This window comes from Asparagus officinalis, chromosome 8 (assembly GCF_001876935.1).
Source record: "Asparagus officinalis chromosome 8, Aspof.V1, whole genome shotgun sequence".
In the NCBI taxonomy this organism is placed as follows: domain Eukaryota; kingdom Viridiplantae; phylum Streptophyta; class Magnoliopsida; order Asparagales; family Asparagaceae; genus Asparagus; species Asparagus officinalis.
The window spans coordinates 15569006-15593642 of record NC_033801.1 but is presented as its reverse complement, the minus strand read 5'-3'; the positions used below and the strand labels follow the sequence as shown (position 1 = coordinate 15593642).

General features: G+C 38.1%; 3 protein-coding genes across 5 annotated transcripts; 1 reads left to right on the top strand and 2 right to left on the bottom strand.

The window, feature by feature from the left end:
• On the top strand, window positions 1784–6664 carry LOC109819995 (plasma membrane ATPase 4-like). 3 transcript variants are annotated; one of them, XM_020386025.1, is made up of 10 exons: window positions 1784–2040; window positions 2147–2266; window positions 2719–2817; window positions 2906–3358; window positions 3703–4029; window positions 4100–4219; window positions 4522–5047; window positions 5143–5657; window positions 5741–6097; window positions 6365–6664. In XM_020386025.1, exons 1-10 carry the CDS (start codon window positions 1981–1983, stop codon window positions 6632–6634), a joined length of 2847 nt encoding a protein of 948 aa, XP_020241614.1. In that variant the 5' UTR covers window positions 1784–1980; the 3' UTR covers window positions 6635–6664. The 3 variants fall into 3 exon arrangements, with proteins under 3 accessions (XP_020241614.1, XP_020241615.1, XP_020241616.1); XM_020386026.1 differs by having other exon boundaries at window positions 1785–2040; window positions 3703–3992; window positions 4063–4219; XM_020386027.1 differs by having other exon boundaries at window positions 1787–2040; window positions 3703–4042; window positions 4113–4219.
• Window positions 9643–10412, bottom strand: LOC109822919 (60S ribosomal protein L39-1). Its single transcript, XM_020389190.1, has 3 exons — window positions 10302–10412; window positions 10121–10224; window positions 9643–10008 (listed from the first exon to the last, which is right to left on the bottom strand). The coding sequence occupies exons 1-3, from the start codon at window positions 10302–10304 to the stop codon at window positions 9960–9962; spliced, it is 156 nt and encodes a 51-aa protein (XP_020244779.1). The 5' UTR covers window positions 10305–10412; the 3' UTR covers window positions 9643–9959.
• LOC109819475 (mechanosensitive ion channel protein 2, chloroplastic-like) lies at window positions 11178–20560 on the bottom strand. Its single transcript, XM_020385210.1, has 13 exons — window positions 20241–20560; window positions 20076–20144; window positions 19456–19613; window positions 17549–17711; window positions 17384–17481; window positions 17166–17279; window positions 16842–16902; window positions 14797–14946; window positions 14259–14369; window positions 13856–14023; window positions 13643–13756; window positions 12381–12437; window positions 11178–12202 (listed from the first exon to the last, which is right to left on the bottom strand). The coding sequence occupies exons 1-13, from the start codon at window positions 20322–20324 to the stop codon at window positions 11483–11485; spliced, it is 2067 nt and encodes a 688-aa protein (XP_020240799.1). The 5' UTR covers window positions 20325–20560; the 3' UTR covers window positions 11178–11482.

Genomic DNA, 24637 nt, shown 5'->3' with positions numbered 1-24637 from the left:
CCACCAAACCCTAGATCCATATACCACCACCCCCTACTACCGTCGTCACCGTCGGAGTTCACCGGAGATCGTTGAATATCAAATTTAGGGCATCGATAAATTTTTAATAAAATTTCTTATTTTTTATTTTTTTTCTCCTAAATTTTTACATATTCTCACTATTCTATGCTAATAACTTGTTTAAATTTAAATCTTGAAATAATTTTTAAAATATTTATGAATTTTGTGAAGAAAAAATAAAAAAAATTGTATAAGAAGTTAGAGGGGAAATTATGAAAAATTGGAAAAGTTAATGTATTATTTTTCAAATTCTAAAAGTGAATATTGTTTAAATTATTTAAATTAGACAATCTTAAAAATATAAAGGTTTGACATTTGAAGAAATTTTCACTGTAGACCCAATCCCAGATTTAATCCCTAAAACCGACCCACTTTAAATTTATTTATGAGAATCGACCCACTTTGAGTTAATTACGGTACTAATTAGTCGGGGTTGTCAACCCCGACTAATTAGTAGCCTAATTACAAGCGAGGTCAGAAAGCAGGGAAGGTTTGCGGCTGTTAATTAGGCTACTAATTAGTCGGGGTGACAATCCCTACTAATTAGACTACTAACACATTAAAATTTTTATCATGGTGTTCTTTCTTAACTTTTTGATTAAAAATAATTTCATCTTCATTGCTAAGTTCACATGCAAATCTAATTTTTTTTTCTTTTTTCTTTAAATACTAAATTCTTTTATTTTCTGCTTATCCGTACTTATAACGTTTGAAACATTTAAAACTTTTGAATTTTTTTAAAGATTAGTTTCCTCATCAAACCCATCTAATTGAAGTCTAGTATTTTGATTGGGTTGAATTTTTAAACTCACGTGATTTTTTTTTCAACAGAATATTTTAGTCACATGTTTTAAATTAATAATATTAGGGGGTTTATTTAAAAAATCTAGAAGAATAAAGGGTGTTTTCTGAGACACCCACATTTAAGAGAGGTTTAGTCATATTCTAAAAATGAAGAGGGGTTATCTATAATAGAACAATTTTTCCCTTTAGCCCTATTTAAATTTTTTATTATTAAAATCGATCTTTTTTTCTTTTATTTACCAAAACCGACCCGATTTCTTGATTAGCGGCTTAATCACATTCCTAATTAGTCATGGTTGCCAACCCCGACTATTTAGGATATTAATTTTTAGGGTTTAAGGCTTCTAATTAGGATTTAAGACCCTCCCAAATAGTCGGGGTTGGCAACCCCGACTAATTAGGAATGTGATTAAGCCGCTAATTAAGAAATCGGGTCGGTTTTGATAAATAAAAGAAAAAAGGGTCGATTTTAATAATAAAATTTTTTAAAAGGGCTAAAGTGAAAAATTGTTCTCTATAATACCCTCAAATTTAAGGGGTGTTTCTAAATCTAAATTAAAATAGCTGAGAAGACTTTTGTAAGACAAACCCCGTAATTGAAGTGGGTTTTTTTCTTCTAAAATTAACCCCTTAATTTAATAAAATTGGGCTAAGGGCCTAAGGCCCTCGTGCTCCAAAATTCTTTTGCTAAGTAGAGAGCAAATCAATGAGGTCAGCCATCAACCACTTTCACTCATTTATTTTCTATTTTTAAACAGGAACAACGAGCAACGTCATTCTCCTCGTTCTCAACCTCAGAACCGGCGCAAGGTTCCCCGTCTTCGTCGGAGGCCAAAGAAACATTCTCCTCCTCTACAACACACTGGCGCAAACCGCCCCTCGACATCCTAAAATTTACATCCCTGCCATCCATGCTCCCTATATATACAACTCAAACTCCACCACCAACCTAGTAGGTCTTCAAATTTCCCTTTCCCCTTAACTGTTGCTGTAATGGAGGCCTGACCCAAGTGAGCGAAGAAGAGGCCACGTACCGGTAGAAGAAGAGAGAGATCGCTTTCTTCAGGCCCTTCTAAGCTCAGCTTAAATAAATAAATTAAATAGATAGAAAATAAAATGGGGAACGATAGTAAGCCCATTTCCTTGGAGGATGTCAAGAATGAGACGGTGGATCTCGTGAGTGTTCGATGTGTTTATGTTTTTGCTTCGTCGGGTTTTTGTGTTTAATTAGAGATGTTCCTCTCTTTTTTTTTTTTTAAATCGTATTGTGTTTGGTTTGCAGGAGAAGGTTCCTGTCGAGGAAGTGTTCGAGAACCTGAAATGTAGCAGGGAGGGGCTCTCCTCCGAAGAGGGGGAAAAGCGCCTGCAAATATTTGGCTACAACAAGCTCGAGGAGAAAGAGGTATGCATGCAATGATTCCTTCACTAGTACTTAACCTCCTTTTAACTATAATTTATATAGATAAAATAGAATTATACTAGACATACATCACTTCCATTTAAATAATCATCCCACGATTACCACTAACGTACTTTTTATTATAATTTCGAGAAGTTCCAAATCTAATAAATTGCAGAATCATCTACAAAATGATACACATTATGGGGGGTGGGAATTTTCAAATGTATTGTTTCCCCATATAGGATCAACTAGTGATCCCAAAACTTTGCTATTAACACTAGTCAAAGGGTTTCCTTTCGCCAAGTTAGCTGCTTAGTGAACATTATCTTACTTTATGAATTCCTCGAAAATGTTTCTCTTATAATGTTAGGCGAACGTAATATTCTTTAAGGTTTTTTTTTTCAATTATAATGTATATAATTCAAAGACTGAACTAGTTGTGTTGATTACAGGAGAGCAAGCTCATCAAGTTCTTGGGCTTCATGTGGAATCCCCTCTCATGGGTCATGGAGATCGCAGCCATCATGGCCATCGCCTTGGCCAATGGAGGAGTAAGTTATTCCTTGTATTTTTTACCCTATTATTCTTTTCTTACTTTAGAAAAAACACCGATGACAATATCAATGCATTCAATATCAGGGCAAGCCCGCAGACTGGCAAGATTTCGTCGGAATTGTGGTCCTCCTCATAATCAACTCCACCATCAGCTTCGTCGAGGAGAATAACGCCGGCAATGCCGCAGCTGCCCTCATGGCCGGCCTCGCCCCCAAGACCAAGGTGTTGCGGGACGGAAAGTGGTCGGAGCAGGAGGCGTCGATCCTTGTCCCTGGTGATATTGTCAGCATCAAGCTCGGAGATATCGTCCCCGCTGATGCGAGGTTGTTGGAGGGTGATCCGTTGAAGATCGATCAGTCCGCGCTTACCGGTGAGTCTCTCCCCGTTACAAGGATGCCCGGCGATGAGGTTTTCTCCGGCTCCACCTGCAAGCAGGGTGAGATCGAGGCAGTTGTTATTGCCACCGGTGTTCATACTTTCTTTGGGAAGGCCGCTCACCTCGTCGATAATACTAACAATGTCGGTCATTTCCAGAAGGTACGATAAAGTCTATTTTCTCAATCTTAATTGTCTATACAAAACGATGACATAAAAATTTTTATTCCAAAAGTTTGGAATTAGCTACATGAATATTGCTCTTTCATTTAATTATATATCAACATTGTTTTAGTTACCTACTCCTGGTACTTTTTCACTCATAAAAATATAACCATATTCGTCCTTTTAAATAATGCATTTCATGGTCTTTATTGGTCATGAGTAAGCTATCTCAATTGATTCTTTCTCATTTTATACTCAAAACAAGTAATCAATTTCTACGATCATAAATGCAAATTTTATGTGTGTGTGCGCTGAGACATACATTTTGGTTCATGGTTAAGGTTCTCACCAGTATCGGTAACTTCTGCATTTGCTCCATTGCGGTCGGGATGTTGATCGAGATCATTGTCATGTACCCGGTCCAAAAGAGGAAGTACAGAGATGGGATCGACAATCTCTTGGTCCTCCTCATCGGAGGTATCCCGATCGCCATGCCCACAGTGCTGTCGGTCACCATGGCCATCGGCTCACATAGGCTGTCAGAGCAGGGGGCTATCACCAAGAGGATGACGGCCATTGAGGAGATGGCAGGTATGGACGTCCTCTGCAGTGACAAGACCGGGACTCTAACCCTCAACAAGCTCACCGTCGACAAGAGCCTCATCGAGGTCTTCGCCAAGGGTGTCGACAGGGACTCTAACCCTCAACAAGCTCACCGTCGACAAGAGCCTCATCGAGGTCTTCGCCAAGGGTGTCGACAGAGACGGAGTTGTTTTGTATGCTGCGAGGGCCTCTAGGATGGAGAACCAGGACGCTATTGATGCTTCCATTGTCAACATGCTCGCTGATCCTAAGGAGGTAATCAAAGATCTTATTTTTTTGTATACACACAAACAGAAGTATCGGGGTCAGTTAAGTAGCAACTCCCAAAACAAGTTTGAGACAAGTTCGACTCAATTTTGGACAGAAGATGGACCAAAACAAAACCAATTTGAGACAACTTTGACTCAAAAGAAAACCAGTTTGAGTCGTGGTCCATTTTTTTTGCAAACTAGGACTAGGACTTAAACTGGTTTTCTTCCACTAACCTAGTTTAAGTGAAGTTGCCAAACAGGCTCTCATATCCAATACTTATATCTCAAATTTATATTGTTGAGTAGGCGAGAGCCGGGATCAAGGAGGTGCACTTCCTTCCCTTCAACCCAGTCGAGAAGCGCACGGCCATCACCTACATCGACGAGAGCGGAAAATGGCACAGGGCAAGCAAAGGCGCACCCGAACAGATCATCGACCTCTGCAACATGACCAAAGACGCCAAGCATAAGGTCCACAAGATGATTGATCAGTTTGCTGATCGTGGCCTTAGATCATTGGGTGTTGCAAGGCAAGAAGTCCCAGAGGCAACCAAGGAGAGCGAGGGCGCACCGTGGCAGTTCGTGGGGTTGCTCCCGCTCTTCGATCCACCGAGGCACGACAGCGCTGAGACCATCCGTCGTGCCCTAAACCTCGGCGTCAATGTCAAGATGATCACAGGTGATCAGCTCGCTATCGGTAAAGAGACCGGAAGAAGGCTTGGTATGGGGACTAACATGTACCCGTCCACTATTCTTCTTGGTGACAAGAACAACGAGCTTGACATTGATGAGCTTATCGAGAAGGCTGACGGATTTGCAGGAGTCTTCCCAGGTATGCAGCATATATTCAAAATCTGAATATATTACAATTCTGAAGTTACAGTGAAGATTGAGAGTATATACATTGAGGGTTATCTGTATACACAGAGCACAAGTACGAGATCGTGAAGAGGCTACAAGACAGGAAGCATATCTGCGGTATGACGGGTGACGGTGTCAACGACGCTCCGGCCCTGAAGAAGGCTGACATTGGTATCGCCGTCGATGATGCGACCGATGCTGCACGAAGCGCCTCTGACATCGTTCTCACGGAGCCCGGTCTGAGCGTCATCGTCAGTGCAGTCCTAACTAGCCGTGCCATCTTCCAGAGGATGAAGAACTACACCATCTACGCTGTATCCATCACCATCCGTATTGTCTTTGGCTTCATGCTCATCGCCCTCATCTGGAAGTTTGACTTCTCTCCCTTCATGGTCCTCATTATCGCCATTCTTAACGATGGTACCATCATGACCATCTCCAAGGATCGCGTCAAGCCCTCGCCTCTCCCTGACTCCTGGAAACTCAAGGAGATCTTTGCCACTGGAATCGTTCTTGGAGCCTACCAAGCGATCATCACCGTTGTCTTCTTCTATCTTGTCCACGACACCGACTTCTTCCCTGTTAGTACCTATCTTATTCTCATCCATCACGAACCAGTACACAACATTTTTGCTAAAGCGACGATGTTGTTTTCCTCCTACAGGAGAAATTCGGAGTGAAGGAGATCAGATACAACCCGGATGAGCTCACAGCGGCACTCTACCTCCAAGTGAGCATCATCAGTCAAGCTCTGATTTTTGTCACCCGATCAAGGAGCTGGTCCTTCATTGAGCGGCCAGGGTTCCTGCTCGTCTTCGCCTTCTTCGCTGCACAGCTTGTGGCCACCTGCATCGCTGTGTACGCCAGCTGGAGCTTTGCGAGGATCCGAGGCATCGGATGGGGATGGGCGGCAATCATCTGGGTCTTCACCGTCATCACCTACATTCCTCAAGATATCCTCAAGTTCATCATTCGTTACGCCCTCAGTGGCAAAGCCTGGGACACCCTCATCCAAAACAAGGTAGCACTTTCTCATACTTTTGGATTAGTTACACTCAGGCACTCTGAAGTACAGCGCAATTACACGTGTGATCATGGAGTCTGCATGATTACAATCAATTATTTAAGGATTACCTGTGTAGATACGGAGACTTTAGGGTTTCCCCTGCAATTATATCAAAGCTCAGGGCATACCTGAAGATAATTAATTCTTTACTTTTTCATCATGTCACCTATAGCTGGTGTTTAATCCGGGGACTGAATTGAGTTTATATGTTTTTATGCGTAGACGGCTTTCACTTCCAAGAAAGACTATGGAAAGGGAGAGAGGGAGGCGCAGTGGGCTTTGGCTCAGAGAACCCTGCATGGGCTCGACACGCCAGGGCTCTTCAACGACAAGAGCGACTACAGAGAGCTGTCGGAGATCGCTGAGCAGGCGAAGAAGCGTGCTGAGGTTGCCAGGCTCAGGGAGCTGCACACGCTCAAGGGCCGCGTTGAGTCTGTGGTGAAGACGAAGGGTTTGGATATTGAGGCCATCCAGCAGAGCTACACTGTTTAACTCCAGGGATCCAAAAATTTTTTTCTTTAATTTAATTCCCAGTTTTTTTTTCCTTTTTTTCCTTTTTTTCCTTTTTTTCCTTTTTTTCCTTTTTTAAAGCGAAAAAGGATATGAGGTGTAATTGGGCTGAAAGAAACAGGGCAGGGATTTGGCTTTTTAGGCTATTTGAAGAGAGAAGGTAGAGAGAAATGGGCTGTTTATTTATATATGATATTATTACCATCGCTGGTATTTCTATCACGAGTCATTCCTCATTCTCGTGAATCTGCTTCTTGTTGCTCTGTTCTCCGTGCTTGCTTGATCTGGGGGCCTTGAGGAGAGAATACGCTTTACATTCTCTTTTATTGAAAAAAAAAAAAAAAAACACAAAACCCGAACAAAAGATGAGGAAGGTTTTGTTGAATTGAAAATAGTTAAGGGAGATTATCTTAAAAAAAACGTAGGTGCGCGTGCGGAGTTCTTAAATCATCTAAAATGAAACAATTGTGAGATACTAGTCTCGACTTCGTCTACATGGATCCTAACGTTAAGGTCCTGTTGTAATAAAGTATCACTATATGATATTGATCTGATTAAGGAGCTGAAAGCAGGAGCTCCTGACAATAAAGAGAAACCTCACAAAACCCGCGACTCGAGGAAGGACGCAATCTTGAAGGTAGCGGAGTTGAAGGCAGCCAATTCTTCTTCGGTTCTTTCGACGATGGACGGGATGAGCCCTCCGAGTCAAGAATCATCTCCTATTCTTTCAACGATGGACCGAAGGAGCCCTGCTCTGGCTTCGACGCATCACAGCCTCCAACTGCTCTACCCCTTCCCTCCGCCTTACACCTGTCGCTGTCGCTGCCGCCGCCTCCTCCTCTGCCTCTTCCTTCTACCTCACAGGTGACCAAGAACGTGATGATCTCAGCCAAAACCCTACGGTGGTTGCTCGGGCCTACGAGCAAGAAGACAGCCGTCTTTTGGTGCGGCCATCAGATGTTTAGGGTTGTTACTTTGATATACTGTACATTTTTGAAATAAAAAGGTCGATTATACTTTCTATTTGCTCTCGGCTTTCTTCTTTGTATTTCCAATTGGATTTTTGAGATCTTAAGTATTTTTCCAAACAATTCTTTTGAAATAAATCCCAATATTTCTTCATTGAATTTCCCAATTGGATTTTTTGCTTAATTGATAGATAGGGAAGCTTAATTAAAACAATCTTAATAAGACTCGTTTTTATTCACACGGACCTATCTTTCCTAGCCTTCGATTTTAGTTTCAACTTGTAACTTGCAATGAGCAGATATGCCAAGGGTATTTAGTTCTTGCAATTAGAGAGTTCTCTTTCAACTCCACCTTCGTCGTCGTAGCTCCACCCTTTTTCTTTTCTTTGTTCGTCCTCCTCCTCCCTCCACGCCATCTCCAACCTCGCACCTCCACCTTCTCTCTTTCTCCTCCACCAGTCCTCCTCCTCTCCTCTCCATGTCAATTGCATTCTCCTCTCTCCTCCTACTGAATTTTATCATAGTCCATCATCCCCCATCCTCTCTCATCTGATCCATCTTCTCCCTCGTCCACTTCCATCTCTACCCTTCTCCTTCCTCCTCCATCCTCCCCCCTTTTTTCTTTGTCCTACCAATCTCTTTATTCCTTCTTTTTCATATTAATTTTTAAGATTCAGCTTTGAATTTTAAGTGTTAACATTGAATTCTTTTTCATACTCATTTTTAAAGACTTAACTTTAAATTTTAAGTGTTAAGATTGAATGTTAATGGTAAGATTATTTTTGTTAAATTTAATGTTTTTCTACTAATTAATTTTAAGAGTAGGGTGTTAACTTCAAATTTGAAGCGTCAACTTTAAACTTTTGAGTGTTAGTTTTAAATTTGAATAATAACTTTTGAGTGTTAACTTTAGCCTTCTTTAAAATTGAATTCACACTCTATAAATTTTGAGTGTTAACTTTAAATTTTGTCAATTAATTTTAAAATTGAAGTGTTTACTTTAAATTTTGGATTTGAAGTGTTTACTTCAAATTTTAAAGTTGGAAGTGTTTACTTAAAGATTAACACGGATGAGAGAGGAGGTAGGAAGAGGTGGTGAGGTCGGACAAGTGATGAGGGCAGAGGTGCAGGAGGACGATAAGGAAGAATCGTGGACGGAAGAGTGAGGGTGGAATTTTAATACCAAAATATTACCGAGTATGGGGAAAAAAATACCAATGATATGAGGGCGCTACTAAAAGTACCAAGCTGGTAATTTAGCCTTCTTTTTTTTATTCAGGTCATGGGTGTGCCAAGTAAAAGAGTTTTAATGCAACAAAGCTCTTTGATTGTGGGATGTTCAACCACTTTTCTCTCATAAATCCACTTAAACTGCCTACAAAATATTAAAAGCGAGTGGGTAACTAGATACTGAAAGTGATGGTGTCAGGTGGTAACATGAGGCCAAAAAGTAGTTACTGAGGTAAGAAAAACAAGGATCTAATTTATGACAAATTTTCAAAAACAATCCGTTTAGAAACTTAATCTCAAAATACAACTTATTTAGAAACTATTTATCAAATTCGACCCGGTGTCAGCTAACTTGCTGAAACTAGATCGAATTTGGTGAAAAAAATTTCAAAACTTCATAGAACATCAAGTCCCGTGAAATTTATGCACCAGATAATCAAGTTTAAGTATTCGTGGACAAATTTTCAATTTAGCCCAATTTCAAAACTTATTCTCAAAAAATGACCTATTTGAAAAATAGTTACCAAATTCGACCTAGTTTCAGCAACCGGCTGAAATTGGGTCGAATTTGGTGAATATTTTTCAAATAGGTTGTTTTTTGAGAACAAGTTTCGAAATTGGGATAAATTGAAAATTTATCCACGAATAAAATAGTTCAGGGGGTAAGGTAAAATGGGGCTAAAACGCGCAGTATTTTTTATCTCTCGACTCATTTACTAACACTTTACCTTCTGGAAAATGCCAGTCCACTGATGACGAGTTTTAGCATTCGAAAATCTGAAGAGAAGGAGATCATCGCAATTCACCCAATTATTTTACACGCATTTCCTCCCTCGATCACTTAAAACTTGAAACCTAGCGAATTTTAGTATTGCTTTTAACCACTGGCAACATTGCCGCAGGAACCAAAATCAAATGAAAGCACCAACAGCAGAACGTTCAATCATCCTTAAAACAGACATCGACAACAAATCCGAGATCGTCTCGGAATTAAACAAAATCCATTCTACCCAACGAAACTGACATGATATCTCGAAATTACTTCCATTTTTCTTTTTAAAAAAAAAATTCCTGCTAGATTGAGAGAAGGAAATGACCTAGCCGCCCTCTCAAAAACCCAGCTTGGTGCGGCGCCAGTGCCTGCGCTTCGCGTTGTACCTGACAAATTACAACAAAGACCAGAAGCAAGCGATCAAAACATGGACCAAAACAAAACAAAAAAATGAAAATAATAAAGAAAAAAAGAGGCCGGGCGATGGAGAGCTGAGACCTGATCGTGTTATCGGTCCGCATACGGATCCAATGGGGAATGGGCCTGTTCTGCCTCATCTTCTTCGCCAGCTTCTTCTTGATCACGAACGACTTGTGCGAAGGCTGCAGAGAAATCGAAAAAGGATGAGAAACCCTAATTCGCGAAAATTAGGGAAGAAGCGAGATCGAGGGAGGTCTACCATTTTCGCTGTCAGACGATGGAGGCGGCGGGAACCCTAAACAGTGAGGAGACGAGATTGGCTCGTTTATTATATAGTGGGGCTTTTGGAAAAGGCTTTCGTCAACCTGGGTTTTGCCACAGAGTCCGATAACATTGGCCCAAGCTTGTTAACAGGCTAGACCCAAATGAGTTAGCCCATACCTAATGTATCAACTGCTACTCTTTTTAGTTTTTTTTTTTTCGCCCTATTAAGTTGTGAAACCTAAAACTTGAGAACATAATATAACATGTATATATGGTCAAAACATGTCCAAGTTGTTTAATATTTTATTTATAAATAGTTCATGTATTCAATGATACAAATTTTAAATTTGGATATCTACTGTCCGCAATTTAGATCGTTCAGCTCACTCGTAGAGAAAGACGATTAGGGAATCGGGAAGTCTGAAGTTAATAAAAGGAAAGTGAAAAATCTATACGCTTACAGCACCTGGCTGCTATCAGCGGTAAGAAGCCAAACGGAGATAAAGAGTACAATGAGGGATTAAGGTGGCTACGAGGTGTCTTAAATATCTTAAATCTTCTCTGACACCTGACGAGCCTTTTTTAACCTAGAAACAGCCTCTTCAACATGTAACCTGTTTCTCTCCATACCATAAGAGGAAAGAAGTCAATACTGTATTACAATGAAAGAGTCCGCCAACAAGCTATATTTTGCTTATTATAGCTGCTTTGACGCTGAACTTGCAGCTTACTGAAAGAAACCCATATCAAATGGTCCAACGCAGCACAAAACGTAAACATCGTGAATACACCTGACCATTCAGATCACAGAAGCAAACACGCATCAAGATGGCTCTCACACACCAACCATTCAACCAAACCAACACAAAGAGGTTGAAGATGCCGGAATTATCTACCAACTATCAGGCAAAGAATCATGAACTGGTCAACAGCATTAGTTTTTACTACCGCTGAATATGAAGCTTAAACTGAGATGATGATGTTGTACATCACATCTGTGACAATGTAAGAGCTCTGAAATCACCAGAGATACGTATCAATGTGTACTATACACTGTGAAAAAAATCACGACAGACCTCAGTAAAATGGCAACAGGACCAAACTGCATCAAAATAGCCTCACAAAAACACGGCCTTCGTTAGCAGTTGTCACAAACAAGAGACTGTTTACTGATGGTTACCTCTCCTGGTCTCCTTTCTCTGTTGGCGGCATTTGAGCTTTATTATCTTTACCGTCAGAAGGAAGGGGGCCATTTTTGCTACAACTAGCAGCCATTTCATTTGCTTCTAAAGGTGAAGGATCAGGTCCCATTCCTTCTTCAATTGGTAGAGTCCTTTTCGAGCCCTCTAGGGCTACATTAAGAACAATGTTCTCCTGAAAAGCTGTCTTTGGCACTGAAGATGAAGAAGCTGGTCTCTCAGTCTTTACCGTAGGATGAACCACAACTTCCAGTGGTTTAGTTATGGTTTCCGCCACAGGAGGCTTCTCATTGTATTCAACCTGAGGCTTGGAGGTTGAATTTGATGATGACCCTTGGGGTTTCTCTACTGATTTTGTCTTATTTTGTTGCTGTTTCTCAGAATCATTCTGTATTGTTGCATCGGTTAGTGTAGTAGGATTTGGTTCTGATGCTACAGTATTTTTTGTGGCTTGTTCTTCATTTGGTCGAGGTGTAGTTTGTACTTTCGCTTTGTTATCGCCGTTGATACGCTGAGGAGGCTCTAGTAGAAGTAATGGACGGTTGACAGCTCGGCCACCACGGGTGAAGATGGTCTCTGAGAAGGGGATGTTATCCATATCAGAATCACTGTAAACTTTTTGCACCGTACGAATTGGCGTAGCAAGCCTGGCTCGGTGATGGCTAATTACTCTGAGTAAGTCCAGCAAAACGGCTTCCTATTGTATTTCAATTGAAGCGCCAAAAAAAATCTCATTGTTAGTATGATATTGACAGGATAACCAAAGTAAGTTCCTTTTAAATGACAGATCACGTGTAGAAAATTATCAAAGAAAGAATTGAATTTATGAAATGATCCATGTGCTTCAGGTTGCCCATTGAGAGGATCATTCTCACCTTGACACAGAGATACTCCTCAAAATGAGAAGTCTTCACAAAACAGGATATCAGAATCTGTAAAAGGAAAATGCGAAAACAGCATTTAAAATAATAAACAGTAACAGTAAACTAAGGCAGTAAGATATATCATTGACAACCAAAACTAACAAGCAACAGTCCAACACTCAACATCAACAGTAGGAGAAGAATCATGAAAAAAACCATTAAATACTAAATGTTCAATCAAAAAGATTAAAAAGCAATTTAATATCAAACTTGAAAACAAATCATAGTTATGGTTCGTAGATAATAAATATATTGAATTCCAAGTAGCATAGCAACATAATAGAAAGCATGTCAAGAAAAAATTGAAATTACGAATTCGTCGAGGGAAACAAGATGTGACACACTAAAAGCTTGTAGAAAAAACTGACAAAATGGGTAATAATGATATACGGTAAAAAACACCAATAGATAGCTTAACATAGAGCTTCAAATATCCATCATCTAAAAATCAGTTGGAAAGAGTCAGATATAGTAAACAACCTGTCATTCACTGTTGACTTTCATCAACTAAAAATCAACTGGAAAGAGTCAGATCTAGTGCAGAACCAATTAGTTAAGTTTCAACTTAACTGTCTTTGCAATAATACTATTCCACATGAACAGTTTGATTATGAAGTCTCGAGAAAACAAATGTAATGTGACTACAGCATATTTCAAGTCTCAATTAGATAAACCTTCATGAGGTACCTTTGATGATAAAACTGAATAAAAATGTGACTGAACGTCAAAAGTATCAAAAGAAGAAAAAAAATTATGCCATTAATAGCTCCCTAGTGCTAGTAAACTTGTGGACTGTAAGAACATAAAGATATGAAAGACTTATTTCGAAGCAGGTTTAAAGACACGAGACAGGAGTGTGTCAGCTTGAGATTTAATACATGGAGAGTGGACATCCAAGAGAAATGGTAAATCAAAGGTATTTATAGATATGCATTGACAGAAAGAAAGTGCTTCCAGTCAACTTAATAATGTGGTGATTTAATAATTCACCAACAAACTGAACCCAAAAAAAAAAAAACATTAGTACTTTATCCATATAAATCAGACAGTGCACAGTGATAAAATGCATGAAAATGGTAAGCACTACCCAACAACAAAGAGGACTCAAGACAGTTAGATTAACTGCTGAAAACAGAAAAGCTATAGCTGTCACCAATCAGTTGAACAAAACAATACAATAATGTTTAAGCTACTCAAGGAGTGGGTGTATTTACCAAAAGAGCTTGATTTTCTGGGTTGATATTCTCCAGAAATACTCTTCTGTGAAGTCTCTGCTGTTCTATCTGAGGATTTTTTGCTAAAACTTTACGCATATCTGCAACTATGTTCTGCCAACAAAATTACATATTTTTAATTATCACAAAATACAAGTCAAGGGTAGTTAAACCAAATCAAATGTATCTAGCATAAAAGATTTTTTTTCTCACATTAATTTTGTTAACATCCAAATGGCTGATAGCAAGATGAGTCTTAATACGCCAGTGAGTCCTCTGAGTAAGATTCCTCACAACATTAACTGTGAATTTGTGGTTAGGTATATGGATTGCTTCACGATCGTCACCCCTTATAACCGTTGGAGACCACCAACCAACATGCTGCAAGGGCAAGAAAAATATTAGAATTGGAACCTGTGAAAAATAATCTCAACAAACATATAAAAAAAATTATATCAGAGGGATGCTTCAAAATTGTTCATAAATTCTATTCAAAGAAAGCTCCCAGGGGCACATTCCAGCAGGAAGACAACAGCATCCAAAATAATTATGCCAGCAAGCACTGTCCATCTAAGAAAAGAACAGAATGGATAAGTGTAAAAATTCACAAACCAACCTCGACAATTCCAGACACCTCATATCCCTCAATTTTAGCTTGAATCCATTCATTTGGAACAAATGGGCGTGTGGCATGAATCATAATACTCGACAGAAAGTTTGTGAATATCTGCAAAAAAAGGAAAAGTCGCTTAATGATAATCTACTGTTTAGAAGTTCAAGCATTGTCATCTATTTCCTGATTATTGCTATTTAAAGTTTCAATTATCAATATCATCATCATGTACGTCTTTCCTCATAAAGACTTATCTGGTTAAAGTGGAAATTGATTAAATGTCAGCTGGTGCCAACGTCATGATGAGGCTCCTTGTTAAGGAAATAAGAGCCTAGAGTCGGTCTTGCTATAAATCCAAGGAAGGCTGTTAGGAGGTAGGAAACATACCATATGGATCCTGCTATCTAAAGCTCATAACCAAGAAGCAATCAGCTAAATTCTCCTAGACTTTGAAAAGGTCTAGAAGAAATCAGATGAAGATTTGCTATAGGAAATGCAATAATTTACCGTTTTAATATACAAATAAATAAAGTAGAGGTACCTCACGACCAGCAAGGGTCAGCAGCACCGTCCCAAGACCTCCAGCAGTGACCCATTTCTGGGTTGAAAACCCCAGTAACTCCATGAACAAAGAAACTGCCGCAATCCAAACTGCAGAGTACACAGCTTTACCAGCAAATTGGAAACCCATCTGCATAATAAAGACAGTTAAACAAAATGCAGAGCATGAAATTTCAATTACCACCATCACCAATGACCATATAAAATAAGATGACCGCCACTCATAGGGTCCGAGCAAGAAACTAGAGTTACCACAATAAGGAACATCTTTGATCAGACCAGTAATAAAGGATTAAAATTTCTTACATTATCAATGTGCCAATCTACAAAACAGTTAATTCGATTATTTGGGTTGGATATATGCAACTCTTCTCCTTTAAGCTCCAATATGGCCCATTTCCTCATTTTCCAAGCACTTCAAACGCAAATCTAAATATCACCAGACCTTAGAGCAGTTCCCATTTTCTCTTTACTGGGCAACGATCACACTCTTTAAACCTAGCCTAGTTCGTTTGAAAGTATATCTGTGATTCCTATATGGTTCTCAAACATAAAATAAATGTAAAAATAATTTATAAAAACAGCTCGTCTGCCTTGCTTTAGTTTCCTCCTCTTAGTCCGATAGATCTTCACTTCAACACAGCTACCATTACTTAGATCTCCACTGCTTCTCTCTCTAAATTTGGCTAGCTCATATGTCCTTCTCTTCTCAAATTAATCTCCTGCACAACTTATTATAAGCCATCAATTTAGACTTAGTGAATTCTTCCTAGTTTTCCTTTTTGCTGAGTAACATCTCAAGGTTTTCCATCATTTGCATCTTATGTAAAGCTTTCTCAATGTACTTTTCTTAATTACTTTTAGCACTTTTTCATGGCATCAACAATATCCTCTACAGAAAATCCCACCTACTCTGATCCCTCTTTTATCTTGCAATTTTTATAAAAGTTGGCATTTTTATTCCGAAAAATACTAATGATTCAGGACTGATAGGAAAGAAGTGGAATCTAGGGGACAAGGAAGACAAACTGAGAGTATAGAGACAAAGGTTATAAAAGGACCAGAATGTAAAATAGAAACAATCAGTTGCAAGTCTAACAATCCATTTTTTTGCATAACAAATATGTCCTGATTATATGTTCAGTAATTATATCAAATAAAAGGATAAAAATAAAATAAATACTCTCACAAAAACACAATCTAAAACATAATTCTTGCATATTCAAATAAGAAAAGGTAAGACCCTATCTAATCTCAAGTGAATTAATACGTGAATCCTAATGGATCTGATAAATTGAAGTTTGTAACAGATCTGATGCATTAATTACTTTCATCATCTATATTTTATTTTCGACTCATCATCATATTATCTAACAAGTTTATATTTCTTTATAAATTCCACCTAGTAATTATTTTCTTACACATAATTTTTTATGTCATCCTCTTTGTCAGCATATGATACATTTCTGATATCATCAACGTATGTTATGGTTCCCATGACAAATTACATATGATGCATAGGTTATTTGGGTTAGCAGGAATGATGAGTATGGGAAAGAAAGTCTAAATAAGAAATAGTTCAGTGAGAAGACAATTTATTTTTAGAACAATTATCTTTTGTAGATAGTGCATAATTACAAGTGTTTTTTTCCAGTTTACATTCCAATTATGAAGACTATGAACTGTCGAAGTGTGAAACTGCAACTACTTTCAGGCAGGAAAAGTAAAATGTACAACTTGCTTTAGAGAGAAGTGTTAATATATTGTAATAAATAAGAACTTCCATATCACAATATTTTTAAGAACGTGAAAGAAACAGTATGTTGTAATTAAAATACAATATTTAGATCAATGTTCTAGAAAACTTGCTTAAGAACTCTATATCAATTGGAGGATATTATCCTCTCCTATTAATCTATCTCAACCAGAAAGCCATGAGTCATCTGGGTGCAACATCAACAATGAACCGGTTAACAAAGGAAAGAATGGGAATTTTGACTAATAACGAAAAAGTTAACAGCATACATTTCTGGTATCATCTGAGCTGCTCTTCTCCATGAAGAATTTTTGTGTTTGCTGAATCAAGCTGCACGCAATAAACATAACCAGTCACATAATCAGATACAAAACTGGCAAAAAAATTTGGTAACAACACAAATTTTGATGAGAATAAGAATTTTCAAATTTGAAGAGTACAAGGTACAATTGCAGAGGGTATGAGGCTGTGCCAAAGCCTCATTTATATACTTGAGTACAAGGTACAATTGCAAAGGGAATAAGAATTTTATGCCATAGCAGAATCTAATAAACCTAATGAATGGTGAGTAGTGTGCACATAATAGAACTTACCTTGTTAAACAATATGCAAAGGCCAGTACAGTTGACAGTGATTGTACAAAGTTCAAAAGGCGCCTCTTAACAGTTTGGCTTGTTGCTGAAGGTAAAACTACAGGGTCCAGCGCCCTATAAAATAAGAAAGCTAAAATTACTCTTACATTACTACGTTCATAATGCGTTGTTTATGAGGACTTCTTTATATAAGAGACGGATTAGAAATATCAGCATGCCTGCATACTAGTGTCGCTCCAGTCCAAAGCAGCAGTGGCTGAAGGTATGACGTAAATACATAGTGTGTTTTACTCTTGTTCCAGTTTGCATCATTGCGCTGTAAGACATTAGTAATATGCTACTTTTCAGAATCTGAAAAGGTGTTCAAGAGCATAAAAAAATACATGAAAAAACAAACTTCTGCTGTGACGAATAAGTGGTCCCAGACCCCACACTGCAAAAGCAAGGATCCCAATTGCTGGGGCTAATCGCATCACAAGAGGACTTTCCTTTATGACAATATAAGATCCACTCAAAAAAGTACCTTCCTTCAAGACATTATAAGACCTAATCACAAGAAACCATTTGTTCAGAGCATTATCTGACGCAGAAAATAATAAGACATAAAGCTTATGAGGGTTGTGTGTGCATTTTGTGTTTTTCATGGATCATTTGCCAGCAGAGCAAAACTTCCCATCCTTTAAATTAAGTCGTTGGTCAAAACATACGTTCCAATTTGATGATTCTAGTATTAAACTGTTCATGAGGGTTATGGCACTGTGAGGGAAGTTTTAAATCACTTATCAATTATCACATTTGTTCTGCAACTCAAGAGCTATTAATTTCGGGACTAGTAGATGCAGAATGAGAATGTCTCAAACCATGCGATTTATCATCCTGTAAAAATTTGACAGGAATATCATGATAACAATGTGTATCGTCCATTGCCGTATAAAGTCAGAAAAAGTAATGAATGGGACATGATCTTAAAATAAGTGTTGATAAATATCTTATCTGCATGTCAAAATAGATGTGCCAATCTACAGGTCCCATGGATGAGTTATATGAAGAAAGAGAACGCAATAAGCTGATATATCAAGCAGATCATCACCAAGATTGCTTGTTAAAACTATCAGAAACTTAACATGCATGACTAGTTTACGGGCCATGTAATTAAGCGTGAGTTATAGATATTTTCTTTCATTCTTTCTGAGAGAAATAAAAGGGGCGGTGAAGACACGGGTGGTATACATGCAGCTCACCATAAGGTTGTAATGTATGTGTATGCATGCAAACATGCAGGGTAAAGGTAGTTCACACAACTATCAATTGGGTTATAAATTTCACGTTTTATCCAGCCATGTATATATGTATCGGTATATAACATGTATCTATATGTGTATATGTGAAACTGGGCCGCATTTATCAAAATCCAGAAAGCAGCAGCTAAGAATATCTCACACCATCTGCCATAAGAACATGGACAAGCCAAATTTTAAAGGACGAGTTGTAGCAATTTGATCAGCACAAGAATCAACTACCGCAGGCCATTTTTAAAATCATTGTGCAGATACCAGTTGTCATTTACAGCTGAAGTAGCGTATCATTAAGAATATAAAGCCTATTCAACAATAGAAAGAATTTAACTAGACACAGAAGGTTGAGTTTGTTCAGGTGAAGAAAATCTCTTGCTTCAGTTTGAGCTACAAATTGTATATAAATGATACTATGATAGACCTCATAAGTACATACCAAGAGTCCAAGACAATTCAAGCATGTCTTTCTACACCTCACATACTTCTATCCCTTCTCTTGTCTTCCACAATTTCATTAAAGTTCTAAATGTTTGCTAAGTAGAGCTACATGAGGCATCTATGATCACTCATCAAAGTTTACGACTCGCAGCATTTGGAGCTTGAAATCCATTTCTTGAGTCTCCAATGGTTATAATTGGACTCAAATATGCACGAGTAAAGTAGGATCTGACAGATAATATGACGTCGTTGTGAATGTTTAGGCACATAAGCATGGGGTTGGCAGCAAGGAAACCTTTCAAATACATCTATCAACCAATTCGGATGACAGAACTTTCATTGACAGATCTCTCCTCGTGTCTTTGCTTTCTTTCACAGGAACATTACAATTTTATAGTTCATGTTTATTAGTTATGTTGTGTGTGCCATTATACCTTGTCGCATGTTGTTTCATGTTGGCATATTTATTTGTTACTGAAAGCACTTGCGTAATGAGTAATTTGCAATGAGATCGAAATAAGTATACTTCTTGTTGAAGACAGATGAAAGTATAGTACCTAGACAAAGCCAAGGCGGTGTTCTTCAAAAGAGGTAGCGCATCTGAAAAGCTTGGCATGACAAAACAATGACATGTGAAAAGGTTGTATCTAGATGAGGCACGTTGCCGTGGCCTGTATATCCTATCTGATACATGGAGAATCCAAATGTCTTGTCGCTGCATATAAGATAAATCTCATTAGATCTTCATCCGCATAAAAAAGACCCAAAAACATACTCAACAAAAGAAAAGACAGTTAAACATCCCAAGCACTTCCCCACCATCCCTCCCACTCTCAAACTATGTGCTTCGGCTTTGAGGTAGAATAAACGAAAGAATTAGGACCTTGGAAATGTCCAACAAAGTGAAACAACGTAATCCTATTGCACGCAAGAAAACATCTCTCTCTCCATAAAATGGAAGCAAACGTTGATAGGGCTTTATTCATAAAATCATTAAAGGAACCCTAGCCGCATCAGTTAGGTTAACTATGCGTAGTAGTCAACTTTTTATAGTTCTAATTCAAGCTTGGCGAATCGTGCTTAGCTTGACATTTATACTGAATTGAAATCTTAAAACATTTAAATCAAGAATTACATCACTTCCAAACTAAAGATTAATCTCTTAACAGAAGCATACCAAAGCGCGCGAAGATGATAAAGAAAAGCTCGGCAAGTGGGAATGGCACCAGCTCCTCATTTCCGAGCTCTAACGATCAAGAAACAAACAAAACATAAAAAGATGTACATAATTAATCGGAAAAACAAACAAATCGATGCTCGCATGAAATAATTAGGTATGTACCTTGAATTGCTTAGATCGGCCACCATAATTCCTTATAACACCGAATTCTTGGGGCGGCAGCTGCAAAGAAACTCCGACCGCCATCGCCGAGCTCAAGTGAACGATTATTAAAGCACGAGAGACGAAGCTAAGGCTAGGGTTTCGATTTTAGGGGGGAAATGAGAAAAAATTAGGGCTTTTTTCCCTCTTCTCCGTGTATTTTGAGAAGCGGGGAAATGGAAGAACGATGGAAGTTAGGAACGGAGGAAAATCGAAAGTGTAATTATGGAGCAGTGCACGGATCCGATGATGGCATTGGAGCGGGAGTCCCGACAACATTCGCCCCGTCGACAATGAAAATGGCATCTGGTACGTGTTGGTATGTGGATGGGTGGTTTAGCTGTTTTCTGTTTTCTCTGTGTAGCTAACAGAAATTTGAGGTCCCGCTTTTATTACACCTTCTCCACGAGAGTGGGGATTTTTTCTTGGGGGAAATACCCAATGCGGGCACGTGCTATGCGCGTAAAGAGTAAAGGGCTATATAGAATAGATTTTTGAAAGAACAAATTTTGATTGTAAACTCAAACCAACTTTTAATTATCAAAATCGATCCATTTTTTTTAAATTACCAAAATTGACCCACTTTATGCCACGTAACCTTAATCTTATTTCCTAATTAGTCGGGGTTGTCAACACCGACTGTTTAGGAGGTTGTTAAACCCCAATTAGAAGTCTTAAACCCGATTTTTAATGCCCTAAATAGTCGGGGTTGACAACCCCGACTAATTAGGAAATGTGATTAAGCTTACGTAGCATAAAGTGGGTCGATTTTGGTAATTAAAAAAATGAATCGATTTTGGTAATTAAAAGTTGGTTTAAGTCTACAGTGAAAATTTGTTCTTTTTGAAATAGACCATTTCAACAATTTTTCCCCAAAATGGACTCGGCTAAAGTTTAATTATAAACCTGGATCTAATTTCGGTCACGTTAACATCGTTGGTTGAAATTGAATCAATTTAAAAAAATAAACTTTACAAATTAGACGGGGTTAGTAACACCGTCTAATTAGGAAAGAGCTAATTAAGTTATTATATATAAATGAGTTTGAGAAACTCTTAAATAAAAAAAGAGACTAGATGACTACATAGTTCAAAATAGTCGATATTGGCAACTCTGACTATTTTGAACTCTATTTTAATGATATTCTAATTAGATGGGGTTGCCTACCCTGGCTGATTACAAAATATTGTTCTTTTAAATCGACCAAGTTTCAGCCATTAATACTGACATGGCTGAAACTAGATCGAATTTTATAAGTAAAATTAAAATGGGTCAAATTTTGAAAGTAAATTATAAAATGGGTCTATTTCACAAATTTGTCTATGGTATCAAAACTATGCCTATAGGAGTGAGGTAGTTTACATAGAAACTAATTAATTTTTACTATGAAAGAAAATAAACTTTTACTTCTCCGAATAAATAAAACAGGAGGGATGCTATCAAAACTATCCCTATAGGAGTGAGGTAGTTTACATTTATTAAATAGTCATAATTCTCAATCTAACCCTCTAACCATATGTGTTAGTAGTATTGTTCACTCTTTGTATGGCGTTCTAATAGAATCCTTAGTCTAGATAAAACATGTGATGTAAATTTCTAAAAATTGTCTCTTGTTGTTATTTATTAATTGAAATATCTGATTCAAAAAACTTAAGATATAAGTAAATAGGTGGGTAGCTGAATAAAATTTAATAGAACTTAAAAATGTTTTGAGGTATAGATGTTAATATCAAAATATATTTTACATCGATAAGTTTTTTTAAAATTTTGATTATATATTACTCTAATTATTTTATAAACATTATTTATTTGTTTAAATTTAGACTTGGTTTTGTTATATCACGCAAATGGCTAAGTGTTAATCCCTAAAGAGAAGCCGACGTGTGTCCCACTTTAACTAGGTACCTAATATGTCATATTGTAGAAGGGACGACCTGAGCGGCTTTAGCACCTTTTCTGGGTCGACAGCTTTCAAGGTCAACTAAAAAGTGATACTTATTGGCCTACTCATAGGATTGAGACAAGAGGAGTCCTTACTCGGCCTACCATCCAAGTCAGCCCCACTTCCCTTCAGCACTCAACCCTTTCGGGTCGACAACCTTCGAGATTGACTAGAAAGGTGATACTTGCCAATCTCCAAAGAGCTGAGTCAGAAGGTGATTGGTCCTTGGGCCCCCCGCCGATAGTCGATTACCATCACATTAAATATATCATTAGAGTCATCATTTCTCTAGCCCAAAAGTCTTTGTGACTCATCAGACAAACCTTATTAGCACTATGCACAATCTATCACCCCTCACATTAAATGGTTGGGTGACTCATCCGCCTCTTGGGGTGGAAGAGAACCGAATAATTAATAAATAGTTCAGTTATTATTCGTCCAGATATTCGATCAAGTTCGATTCGATAGTGCATTTAGTACTAAACAATTAATTTTTAGTGTTCGACTTATAAATTATTATAAGTTAACTAAAGGTATGTTCGATTCGGTAGTTCATTAACTATTTGATAACTTTTACATTTTAGTCCTATTAATTGAGTTTATTGCAAATATTACTTATCTAAATTTTTATTTACAAATGCTACCCATATAAATAGGTAAGAATGTGTTCTAGGGCTAGGGTATTCTCCTTTGTTTAAGTTGTTTCTATCCGCCTCCACCCTTCAGCTCAGACTCCAAGGATCGATGGATCGCTCCTCTCTCCTCTCGCAGTCCCTGTCGTTCCGCTCTCTACCCTGTCAACCCCTCCTCTCTTTCCCGTTGATTCTCACTCCTTTTTCCTTTTGGCCTCCAGTCTCCGATGTGTTATTCCCCTGTCAATGACCGAAGATCTCGTCCTCCGTCAACTCTGTCTTCGCCCTCGAGTCATTCGCTACCCCCTCTCCCCCCGGACGTCCTCATTCGCCCCTCCGCTTGTGTCCCCGCCCGTCTCTACCTCCCCAAGGACCCCAACTCATCAAAACTCTAACAACGTCGCCTTTACCTCCCCAATCAATCACCTCTTCATCAAAATGTAAATCAAAGATTAAAGTTACCATTTTTCTTGACTTTTAACTTAAATTAGTTGCTAAAGATTACTTCTTTATGCCTTTTACGTATAATTTTACAGAAAATTCTTGTGGATCTGTAATTTCCAAAATTGTTTAAGTTTAATGTCTATATTTCTACAGAATGCACTATATGTTTGTTTTTAATTTCGAATAATTGATGAATAAGTATTGAATATTAAACGAATAATGTGGGAAAAATTACAATGCGAATAAATGTTGTCGAATCGAATTTGAATGGTCATTTCGTATTCGACTCGAATACGATCACGAATTCGAATATATAAAAATGGACCGAATTCGAATTCGAATGGGTAGCTATTCGCTTCGATTCGGTCGTTTACCAACCCTACCCTCTGCAATCGACATTTGTAAAGCAGATAACGATTGTTACTCATCTACCCCCTCGAATCTCCTATAAAAGGAAATTTTTGTCCACTGCTGAGGATAAGCAATCTATTGCTAACAAACTAAATACTTAACTCCCTTTCTTCCCCACTCAAGCTCTCTGTTGACTTGATTGTCGTAGGAACCACCGGATATTCCAACTGTGACCTCTTACGTGTTTTTTATGTGTAGGACATGATTCTTGACCTAAGATTCAGCCGTTTGAAGGAGATTGAGGACCGTAACCTTCTTAATCCACACATAAACTCTATGTTAGATAACTGACATCAACAAGTTTTATATAGCTTTAATAATGTTAATAATAGTGTATTGTAGTGGGTTTTAGTCCCACATTGGTTGTGAGAACACACCTTAGCCTTCTCTACTTGTATAAATATATGTGTACACTCATTATTTAACTCAAGGGAAATTTACCCAAAACACACACTCTCTCTCTCTCTCTCTCTCTCTCTCTCTCTCTCTCTCTCTCTCTCTCTCTCACTTACTTTAACATGATATCAGAGCTAGAGTTATATTATTTCCCTTGAGTTAAATATTGAGTGTACACATATATTTATACAAGTAGAGGAGGGTAAGGTGTGTTCTCATAACCAACGTGAGACTAAAAACCACTACACTACACTATTATCAACAGCCAGCAATTCAAAGTTCAAGATAATAATCCTTGAACGAAACCCGAATGTTCAATATGAGAACGAGAGGATACAGGACCAAGTACTCCGGACTGGATAAGACTTTTCCAGCCTTTTATGAGACACTGTTTGTGGGAAATTTGCAGTAAAAAAGACAATAAAGGAAAATTTGATTTGTATTCCTTTAATCTCAGTTACAATTGGATTTCCTGATTACAAAAGAGAAGAGAATGAATTTGATTCTCCCCTTTGTTTAATTCTGGGTTCTTC

Excerpts from the sequence above, each read along its gene's own strand:
- LOC109819475 (XM_020385210.1), bottom strand. The coding sequence starts at position 20,324 with ATGGCGGTCGGAGTTTCTTTGCAGCTGCCGCCCCAAGAATTCGGTGTT. Across the intron at positions 16,903-17,165 it reads TTTGCATATTGTTTAACAAG|CTTGATTCAGCAAACACAAA; the intron begins GTAAGTTCTATT and ends TATTGCGTGCAG. Across the intron at positions 14,947-16,841 it reads GCTCAGATGATACCAGAAAT|ATGGGTTTCCAATTTGCTGG; the intron begins GTATGCTGTTAA and ends TTTATTATGCAG.
- LOC109819995 (XM_020386025.1), top strand. The coding sequence starts at position 1,981 with ATGGGGAACGATAGTAAGCCCATTTCCTTGGAGGATGTCAAGAATGAG. Across the intron at positions 4,220-4,521 it reads TGCTCGCTGATCCTAAGGAG|GCGAGAGCCGGGATCAAGGA; the intron begins GTAATCAAAGAT and ends ATTGTTGAGTAG. Across the intron at positions 5,048-5,142 it reads ATTTGCAGGAGTCTTCCCAG|AGCACAAGTACGAGATCGTG; the intron begins GTATGCAGCATA and ends CTGTATACACAG.
- LOC109822919 (XM_020389190.1), bottom strand. Across the intron at positions 10,009-10,120 it reads CGGACCGATAACACGATCAG|GTACAACGCGAAGCGCAGGC; the intron begins GTCTCAGCTCTC and ends GTAATTTGTCAG.